The following is an 11,280-nucleotide window of genomic DNA, read 5'->3' on the forward strand; positions in this document are numbered from 1 at the left end:
GGCTCTCCAGAGGGTAGTGAGGTCTGCACAACGCATCACCGGGGGAAAACTACCTGCCCTCCAGGACACCTACACCACCTGATGTCACAGGAAGGACAAAAAGATCATCAAGGACAACAACCACCTGAGCCACTGCCTGTTCACTCCGCTATCATCCAGAAGGCAAGGTCAGTACAGGTGCATCAAAGCAGGGACCGAGAGACTGAAAAACAGCTTCTATCTCAAGGCCATCAGACTGTTAAACAGCCGTCACTAACATTGAGTGGCTGCTGCCAACATACTGACTCAACTCCAGCCACTTTAATAATGGAAAAATGTATGTAATAAATGTATCACTAGCCACTTTAAACAATGCCACTTCATATAATGTTTACATACCCTACATTACTCATCTCATATGTATATACTGTACTCTATACCATCCACTGCATCTTGCCTATGCCGTTCTATACCGTCACTCATTCATATATTTTTCTGATGTACATATTCTTATTAATTTCTTTACACTTGTAAGGTAATTGTTGTGAAATTGTTAGGTTAGATTACTCGTTGGATATTACTGCATTGTCGGAACTAGAAGCACAAGCATTTCGCTACACTCGCATTAACATCTGCTAACCATGCGTATGTGACAAATAAAATTTGATTTGATCTACTGTTAACAGAAACACCAGTCATCGTCACCTCCCGTCCTTGGCTAAAGAGGTAATTACTTAGTTTACAGTGTTAATTACCAACGTAAAAAAATATATATATATTTTATCCCTACATAACCTGAGTATGCCTCTTTACCTAGTCACACCCCTCTAAGAACACTAAGAGGGGTAAAATAGACATTTGGCAAAGGAGGACGTTTCCAAATGAGAAAGAATGTCATAGACATTTTTATTCAAAAAGATTTGACACAAGAGCACTACAGTGCACATTCTCCTCATATAGACCAAAAAGATAATATTTTACAACAGTAGATTTCCAAGAATTTAACATTTTGACAGAAGCCAAACAGCATTCATATTTTCATTACACCAAAATAAAGATTGAAATAGTCAAGTTTGTGTCGCTTCAAGATGTTTTGTGACACAATATATTACTCTCATACCACACAGTCCCAAACATAATTAACTATAGATGTCAACATTAAAGTAAACGTTTTGGGTTAAAACAGCACATCGGGCCCTATCTATTCGAGCTCCATCATGAACTGACAGAAATACAGCGCTGGAGTTTCACACAGGGCCGGCCCTACCCTTTTGGGGGCCCTAGGGGAGATTTGCCATGGGGATTTAAAACACGTTTTTTTGCAATTCTATACATTTTGCCATGAGGCGGAGAGACATTTTAAAAGGAATTTCCTGAAATTCCACACATTTTTCCATGACATGGCATGTAAATATGATATCTGAGTGACTAGCAAAATCAAATGGGGGCTCCCTGGAGGTCAGGGAGCCTGGGGCTTGATTTATCAAGGTGTGTGCACACAACGACAACAAAAAGCCTCCAAACCGGCATACTTCAGTTTTCCCGCAAAGGTTGGTATTTATCCAATTTGAACATGACAGGAAAATGTGCCTACATTCACACAAATCTCAAACCACACACACAACTAGTGGTTGATCAACTGTATTGTGAGCAACTATTGCTATTTTTGGGAAAATTGAGGTATTTGATGCACGGGAATTATAACAATGGTAGGCTAAAAAAAAACATTAAAAAGCAGGCCTAATGATAAAACAGATGCAGTTAGTAAGGAGATCACATATCACCATGAAGTCCAATATGTCTAATATGCTTATTTTATGCAAAAGGACAGTATATCCAGTGTTTGGCACTTGCTATAGGCGGCCTGCATTTTCTTTTTGAAAAATATTAAAACATTCTGCCCACACCTCTACAGAAATGTGATCAAATTTGCCATTGTGCTTTCTTTTAGAAACTCTTGTTCCAGGAGGACGTTTTCCAGGCGGGGTTGTAGCGCGCAAACAAACATAGTATGGCTCTGATTTATCAAAACAACGTGCACAGTATGTTGCCTGCGACAGTGTGATAAACCCCAACAATTTGTTGCGCATGCAAATCCTAGATTTCCACAAATTCCAGAATTTAGTAAGAAATGTACGCATGGTTGTTAAATGAGGCCCCTGGGCACGTGCCCTTTGAACCCGGTCAGTAATTCAGACAGATAGCTTGACAGATTAACTTACCAATACATTTTTTTGCTGACAGGTGCTAATTAAGTGAATGACACGAGTAAAACTACTGATGCGCAACCAAATTTCGATATTGCCTTCAACAGTAAGTTGAGACCTTAAAATAGAAATACACCATTTTAATGATTTTTTGGGGTTGGAGGACCACCTATGTCGCTTATGCCCAGGGCCGGCCCTGGACTCTCACGTACGACTTTTAACCTTTTAGAGACTGACATTCATTTGTGCACATCGTAGCAAAACATTTTGCAACGTTAACCGTTTACCCAAAAGCTCTAAGCGGTTTCCATTGCAAAACAGTTTTACTACGGTTTGCATTAATGAATACGACCCAGGTAAGGCACCAACAAATAAGTGCCTGGAGAGGATTGGTAATGTAACTGATTACAAACCAACCGTTAGGCTACTTTATCTTATTTTTGAATTACAGTTTAGCCACGAGGCTCAATGACATCGTGGATGGACAATGTACAGTTTTTCATAACAATATGGTTTAAAAACATTGTCAACATATTAAACAACCAACAAACTTTCACAGGTGAACAACAGACATTTGACCAATCATAAAGGTAAATATAGGTTGACATTATTAATTAGAATAAATATACTGAACGAAAATATAAAAACGCAACATGTAAAGTGTTGTTTCATGAGCAGAAATAAAGGATCCCAGAAATGTTCCATATGCACAAAAAGCTTCTCTTAACTTTTGTGCACAAACGTGTTTACATCCCTGTTAGTGAGCATTTCTCCTTTTCCAAGATAATCCATCCACCTGACAGTTGTGGCACGTCATTACATAGCACCTTGTGCTGAGGACAATAAAAGGCCACTCTAAAATGTGCAGTTTTGTCACACATCACAATGGCACAGATGTCTCAAGTTGAGGGAGAGTGAATTTGGCATGCTGACCACAGGAATGTCCACCAGAGCTGTTACCAAAGAATTTAATGTTCAATTCTCTACCATAAGCCACCTCCAACATCATATTAGAGAATTTGGCAGTATGTCCAACCGGACTCACAACCGCAGACCACGTGTAATCACACCAGCCCAGGACCTCCACCTTCTTCACCTGCAGGATCGTTTGAGACCAGCCACCCGGACAGTTGATGAAACTGAGGAGTATTTCTGTCTGTAATAAAGCCCTTTTATGGGGAAAAAAACACATTCTGATTGGCTGGTCCTGCGCAGTCATGTGAAATCCATAGATTTGGACCTAATGACTATATTTCAATCGACTGATTTATTATATGAACTGTACCTCAGTAAAATACTTGCATTTATATTTTTGAGATATATATATGCCACAGGTGAGATGATCGGTTTTGATATCTGTGCTTGAGATGATAGCTGGTGGACAACAGTTGAACAACTTAAAACCAGCAAAGAAGGGTAGAGCGTTTCAGAGAAAACAATCCAATGACCTGTACAGTATGATACAGTTGAAGTATGAAGTTTACATACACCTTAGCCAAATACATTTAAACTCCGTTTTTTTTTTTTACTCCTGACATTTAATCTTTGTAAAAATTCCCTGTCTTAGGTCAGTTAGGATCACCACTTTATTTTAAGAACGTGAAAATGTCAAAATAGTAGAGAGAATTATTTATTTCATCACATTCCCAGTGGGTCAGAAGTTTACATACACTCAATTAGTATTTGGTAGCATTGCCTTTAAATTGTTTAACTTGGGTCAAACATTTCGGGTAGCCTTCCACAGGCTTCCCACAATAAGTTGGTTGAATTCCTCCTGACAGAGCTGGTGTAACTGAGTCAGGTTTGTAGGCCTCCTTGCTCGCACTCGCTTTTTCAGTTCTGCCCACAAATTTTATATGGGATTGAGGTCAGGGCTTTGTGATGGCCACTCCAATACCTTGACTTTGTTGTCCTTAAGCCATTTTGCCACAAATTTGGAAGTATGCTTGGGGTCATTGTCCATTTGGAAGACCCATTTGCGACCAAGCTTTAACTTCCTGACTGATGTCTTGAGTTGTTGTTTCAATATATCCACATCATTTTCCTTCATGATGCCATCTATTTTGTGACATGCACCAGTCCCTCCTGCAGCAAAGCACCCCAACAACATGATGCTGCCACCCCCGTGCTTCACAGTTGCGATGGTGTGCCTCCCCGATGGTCATTATGGCCAAACAGTTTTATTTTTGTTTCATCAGACCAGAGGATATTTTTCCATGTGCAGTTGAAAACCGTAGTCTGGCTTTTTTATGGCGGTTTTGGAGCAGTGGCTTCTTCCTTGCTGAGCGGCCTTTCAGGTTATGTCGAAATAGGACTCGTTTTACTGTGGATATACACACTTTTGTACCTGTTTCACTAGCATCTTCACAAGGTCTTTTGCTGTTGTTCTGGGATTGATTTGCACTTTTGCAACAAAGTACGTTCATCTCTAAGAGACAGAACACGTCTCCTTCCTGAGCGGTATGACGGCTGCGTGGTCCCATGGTGTTTATACTTGCGTACTATTGTTTGTACAGATGCACGTGGTACCTTCAGACGTTTGGAAATTGCTCCCAAGGATGAACCAGACTTGTGGAGGTCTACCATTTTTTTTCTGAGGTCTTGGCTGATATCTTTTGATTTTCCCATGATGTCAAGCAAGAGGCACTGAGTTTGAAGGTAGGCCTTGAAATACATCCACAGGTACACCTCCAATTGACTCAAATTATGTCAATTAGCCTATCAGAAGCTTCTAAAGCCATGACATCATTTTCTGGAATTTTCCAAGCTGCTTAAAGGCACAGTCAACTCAGTGTATGTAAACTTCTGACCCACTGGAATTGTGATACAGTGAATTATAAGTTAAATAATCTGTCTGTAAACAATTGTTGGAAAAATTACTTGTGTCATGCACATAGTAGATGTCCTAACCGACTTGCTAAAACAATAGTTTGTTAACAAGAAATTTGTGGAGTGGTTGAAAAATGAGTTTTAATGACTTCAACCTAAGTGCATGTAAACTTCCGACTTAACTGTAGGTAAATGGTAGTTACAGCACAGCAATACAGAACCAAGAGCCAAAAGTTAGCTCATGAACCAAAACATAGAACTAGAGGATGAGCATGTACATTGCGATACCTGGGCCCGTATTTAAGAAAACATCTCAGAGAAGGACTGCTGATCTAGGATCAGTTCCCCCGTCAATATCATTTGATTCATTACTATCTTGAAGGTCCTGGTCTTAAACTGGCCCTAGCAAGGTACTTTAGTTGAGAACAATTCTCTCTCAATACTTAGTTATTATGGCAGCTCAATATAAGCCCTCCTCACGGGCATTTCATGTCAGTGCAAACAATTCGGAAGTCTCAACGGCAGAACATGACAGAAAGGCTGGAAGCCATCATGCACACTGCATATAAGTGAGCGCAGTCTGCTGATGACAGTGTCAGCAAATCACAGGTCACTGTCTCCTTCCCTACATTAGCTAGCTTCGGGGTTAACGTTCAACACTAAGGTGAAACAAAAGGCAAAAAAAAAATAAGCTCACAGTATAAAAAAAAATTGTAAAAGAAAAAAAAAAAGGGGCACATTTGATTTATTTTGGCCGAGATGGTCCGAGAACGGTTCATTTGTCGCAGTATTATTGAGGTAAGGGGATTGTTATGTAGTAAAGGTATGTATGGCAGACAGCATGTTTGTTTTATGTCAAAAAATCTATATCCTCATTCGTGCTCCTTCACATAAGAGTATACCTCAGACTACGTCCCAAATGGCACCCTATTCCCTACAGAGAGCACAAATTTTGACTAGACCCCTATAGGCCCTTGTCAAAAGTAGTGCAGTATAAAGAGAATAGGATGCCATTTGGGACGGAGCCTTAGACTTCCCAGCTCTCTCTCAGTAGAAGCGTTTGCGGCTGTTCTCCTTCCAGCGCCCATACATGACCACCGCCACCACCCCCAGTACAAAGATACCAATGACAGAGAAGACTATGGTGAAGAAGAGCTGGACTCCACTCATCCCCTCTTCTTGCACCTCCACTGTAATGAGAGACAAACAACCATGAAGAAAGAAAATGACCTCATGCTACAGTTCAATTGAAACTGGACAGACAAAACCAATTATCACACCTTTTCTGAAACAAAAACAATCAAATGTTGGCCTGTATTATCTTACCTTTGTTCAAGTGCTCAAAGTTATCAACACTGGGGATGAGCTCTTCCTCCTCCTCTTCCTCCTGAGTACGCTCCACAGTCAGCTGGTACAGCTTCATAGAGATGAGATCATGGTTGTCTAGGAAACGAGAGGAAGTAAGAAATAAATTTGACATTTTAGTCATTTAGCAGACACTCTTAGCCAGAGTGACTTACAGGAGCAATTAGAGTTAATTGCCTTGCTAAAGGGCACGTCGACAGATTTTTCACCTAGTTGGCTCAGGGATTAGAACCAGCAACCTTTCGGTTACTGGCCCAACGCCCTTAACCGCTAGGCTGTCTGCCACACCTAAATCAATACAGTCCAACATTTCACACTTTATTCAGACAGCTGGAAACAGAGAAGGAGACAGGAAAGTGGAAGCACAGTAGGAAGGGTGGACGTGGGGATCAAACCCAGGTCTCTAGCGTTACCACTAGACCACAGGCTCTCCACCATTCTCCATTCAGAAATGACAGATCTGATTGCTATGAACAGATTTCAAAAACCAGTGAAAAGAATGCAAATGGTGAACCACAAAAACAGTGTTGTTCTGAGATGTTCATAGAGAGGCCCAGTACCTGACAGGTCTCCAGTAACAGAGGAGGCTCCAAAGAAGTAGCCCTGAGGCAGACGTACCCCTGGAAGGTCCAGACAGTCCCGCCACTCCTGTTTACCGTCAACGTCTATCTGTATCTGTAGGACAGGAGGTCAAACATAGGTCAATAAATATGTAATGTTAGTGAACGCTTTATTGAACATGGTGCTTTGTGTGTTTCTCTCACCGTCAGTCGGTTTTTGGTGTATCTGATGAGGAGGAAGGTGTCATGGGGGATGTTGCGCACCAGGGCTGTGCACCCGCCAAGCTCTGTGGACTGGCCATCACGATCGTGCTCATAAGCCAGAGTCCCGTTCCCCACCATCCCAGACACATATGGAAAGACCCTCTGCAGAGGCAAGGTGATAAGCCAGCTGATAATGTCAATCAGTGACCAGAGGGATAATGCGAGTGACTGGATACGGCGAGATTACTTACCCAGAGTCAGGTGAACTCATGGATACCATTTTTATGTATGAAGGGGTTGTTTTGCGAGCCAATGCTAACTATCCCTTTAAAACACACTGGTTGCATCTGAAATGGCACCCTATTTACTATAAAGTGCACTACTTTGGTCAAAAGAAGTTCACTATGAGTCATTCCACCTCAAAAAGCACAAGCAAGAGGATTGACAAGCACCATCTCTGATTGTTCTGAAATTGTTCCAGTTAGAAACAAGTAATATTAACATTCCTGCAACATTTTGTTGACTAAGTTGGTCTCTGAGAAATTAAGATAATTGACTGCACCCAAAGTGGCCATTTTAATTCATAAGATTCATATAATATTCAATAAATATAGTACCTAACCTGATTTGGACCAAACTTTTTTCTAGCAATGAGTTAGACGAGGAATCCAAATAAATGGTCAAAATCCATTCATGGACCCACCCACACTCCGACCCAAACAACGTGTATATAGTATCAGTTCTCTATGTCTGACAAGTAGTACGGAGCTGCGGCTTGGATTGTTTTCTTAATCTTATGTGAAGTATTCCCAGTGAATTTGGTGATGGGTTTTTTTCCCGTTCAGAGAAATGAATCATCGAAGTTGTACCTTCAGAAAGTATTCACACCCCTTGAGTTTTTTCACATTTTGTTGTGTTACAGCCTGAATTAAAAATTGATAAAATGTAGATTGTGTGTCACTTCATTTTTTATTAATTTGTAAACATTTCTAAAAACATAATTCCACTTGACATGTCAAAGTGGAATTATGTTTTTAGAAATGTTTACAAATTAATAAAAAATGAAAAGCTGAAGCCAGAGGATGACTGTAATTTCGGTAAACTATCCCTTTAACATTGAGGGATTCTAATATTATTAAGCAGAAACAGCACCATCTAGTGGCCAGAACCTGTTCATTTCAGGATGTATTCAATGATTATTTTCCTTGAACGGGAGAAAACAAATTCACTGGGAATACTTTACATAGTATGAAGAAACAATACTCAGAGTTGCAGCTCCATACTATTTATCACACAAAAATGACTGATACTGTATACTTATTGTTGGGGTGGGATTGTCGTTGGGGGGTGGAGTACGTGGGTGGCTTTTAACCATTTCTTTGGATAACTCATTGTTAGAAAAAAGTGTGGTCCAAATCAGATGTTAGGTACTATATTTATTGAATACTATATGAATCCCCCCCCAAAAAAAATAAAATCTAATTTTGGTGCAATCAATTATCTTAATTTCACAGAGATCTAATTATATTTAACCAACAATTGTTGCAGGAATGCTAATCTTATCTACAGAAATTATTTCTGAACAATCGGAGATGGTGGGTGTCATGGCTTTTTGAAATGACCCCCTTTTAGAAAATATGTTGCCATTTGAGAGACAATCAGTGACTAAATGCATAAAGCATTGCAAGATCCAAATGTCTTAGGTAAACAGGAACAACTTCTGACAGTCTGTACATTCGTACATCACATATTGCATGACACAAAAGGGATGAGACATGCGATATGCATGATGTGGGTTAGTCAACAATGATGAGATAGGTGGAGTGTTGAGGATAGAAATAAATAAGCATGCACTGTTCAATTCAGCCAGAGGATGACTGGGATTGGCTGATGGGTTACTGTAGCTACCTGAGTCGATGGATTGTACTTCTTCTGTGTGCCCAAGAGGGATGCAAGGAAACACAGGACGCAGCGTAAACACACAACATTGCACACCCAAACCAATTATACATGATAAGTGTTTGGGAATAGACAAACCCCCATCACTAATACGTTTTGGGGGTGTCCACCTGAGTATGAGTGTATGAGTGAGCGTATGGGGGGGTTAGTGTAATACCTCGTGGTTCTTATTTTCATTGGGGTAGGTGTCCACAAACACTCCAAGGCCAGTGAAGAGGTTCATGTTTCCAAACACAGGACCTGCAGGTGATAAACCCTGGCAGTCAAAACTTTAGGAAGACCATGCTGAGATCATTGTAATATTACCACCACACTTGAGACCATCTTTTAACCTTGGTGTGTGTCCCAAATGGTACCCTATGGGCACTGGACAAAAGTTGTGCACTATACAGGGGATAGGGTGCGCTTTGGGAAGTAAACCTGGTTTGTGTGTTAGACAGTGCAAGCTCAGTACCGATCTGCATGCGTTCTTTGGTATACCACAGAGCCATTCCATCTCCATTCAGGTTCTTCTTCCCGTGGCCGTGGATCTTAAAGTGCACCTGCAGCTCCCAGTCCCGCAGGAAACAGGGCTGCAGTAGGAGCGCATACAGACACAGACAGTACAGGGAATGAGGGAAAGACGGTTGTGGCATGGCATGTTACCTGTCGTAGTATATTGAAATGCTATAGAGTTGTACATGTAGTCAGGAAGCATAGGCCTACTTGATGGCATTGTCACTACAAATGAGGTGATGCGTTTGCCATACGTTGTGGCATGTCTGCTAGGCCTATAGATAGACTACAATGTATTTTCTTAAGTGCAGAGATGTAGGGGTTTCAGGTTGTTCAAGGATAAGCAGTAGTGTGCTGGTGTTTACTTCGGGATGGAAAGAGCTGAACTCACAACGCGGCTCCACACTGCTCCTTGTCTGCTCTGCAAGTCGGGGGTCAGTCGCACATGCTCAGTGGTGATCATGGCATTGCCCATCAGGTCCCAATAAGAGGAACTGGAGGAGCCCAACCCTACACAAAACACAATCAATCAATATGTATAACTTGATATAGGCAGTTTAAAAAGGGACATCTTCATCCAGTGTTCTCACCACTGGATCACAACAATGTGAAAAGTACTTTTGCTCACCTTTGAGAACAAATATGGATTTTTGTCAAGACCTTTTAGACTAGGGACCAATTTGTAAAGTACTTATCTAACAATAATGTCAGTACTAAATGGTTGTTTAATGTGGTGGTCCACTTTGGATTACACAACGCTCCAAAAATGTCAACACATTTACATAACTACACCCTATTATTTTACAGTCAATAATCTACCAGCTTCTGTTTTGGGAATCAATGTGTAATCAAATGCAATTGCATGACGTGGTGTCACTTGTGGTTTTTGCCCTAACACTACATAGCTGATTCAAATAATAAAAGCTTAATGATGAGCTGATTATTTGAATTAGCATGGCAATAAACAAAACGTGCACCCCTTGGGGTTCCCAAGACCGAGATTTGGAAACCCTGTACTGTTCGCTACTTGAGATAACACTATCCTGCCAATACCCATATCGTACAGATAATAACTCTATACTTATTTGCTGAATACATCAATTGTGTTTTTGTACACTACAAATGTAAATGTTTGTGAACATTGTCTGGAAAGAAAAATAATAGTTACTGATTGTGAAACCAACGCCAGCAAAGCGTTTGGATAACCTACCTTGGTATGGTTTGGTAAGCGAGTACTCCCTTTTTAAAAAGTCATCCATCTCGTATCCATCGTCTGCCAGACACTGGCAGGTTAAAAGAAGGACAACAGCAAACCGACATGTTAATTCATGAATGTTTCGCTGATTAAACATTAAATCAAATATTTTAAAACTGCTCATCCGAAAACGATTAGACTTGTTCATGGTGGAGAACAGCATCCCGTCAACAACACTAAAAGTGCTTCCGGGTCACGGAATTTCGTAATAGTAGGAATGTGTCATGAACCTGTATTTATTCATGATGTATGAACAATAATTGTCTAAACATCAACAATGATTCATAGTTGTTCATATTTAAGTGATGTTTGCATTTATTGTGGGGTTTAAAACATGTTTCAAAGTCAATAAATTCCCCCAATTCAAATAACAAGAGTAAAAAAACTATTATTTGTGCAGATGTTAAAGCGGGTGGGGAGTACTCAG

General features: G+C 40.5%; 1 protein-coding gene across 2 annotated transcripts; it reads right to left on the reverse strand.

The window, feature by feature from the left end:
- Positions 1-853: 853 nt before the first annotated feature.
- On the reverse strand, positions 854-11,040 carry lman2lb (lectin, mannose-binding 2-like b). Of its 2 annotated transcripts, XM_014171003.3 has the most exons (9): positions 10,809-11,040; positions 9,990-10,108; positions 9,558-9,675; positions 9,261-9,343; positions 9,053-9,076; positions 7,145-7,306; positions 6,941-7,055; positions 6,342-6,458; positions 854-6,205 (listed from the first exon to the last, which is right to left on the reverse strand). In XM_014171003.3, the coding sequence occupies exons 1-9, from the start codon at positions 11,014-11,016 to the stop codon at positions 6,063-6,065; spliced, it is 1,089 nt and encodes a 362-aa protein (XP_014026478.3). In that variant the 5' UTR covers positions 11,017-11,040; the 3' UTR covers positions 854-6,062. The 2 variants fall into 2 exon arrangements, with proteins under 2 accessions (XP_014026478.3, XP_014026479.3); XM_014171004.3 differs by lacking the exon at positions 9,053-9,076.
- Positions 11,041-11,280: the final 240 nt, after the last annotated feature.

The sequence above is a fragment of the Salmo salar genome, chromosome 24 (genome assembly GCF_965601325.2).
Source record: "Salmo salar chromosome 24, fSalSal1, whole genome shotgun sequence".
Lineage (NCBI taxonomy): Eukaryota > Metazoa > Chordata > Actinopteri > Salmoniformes > Salmonidae > Salmo > Salmo salar.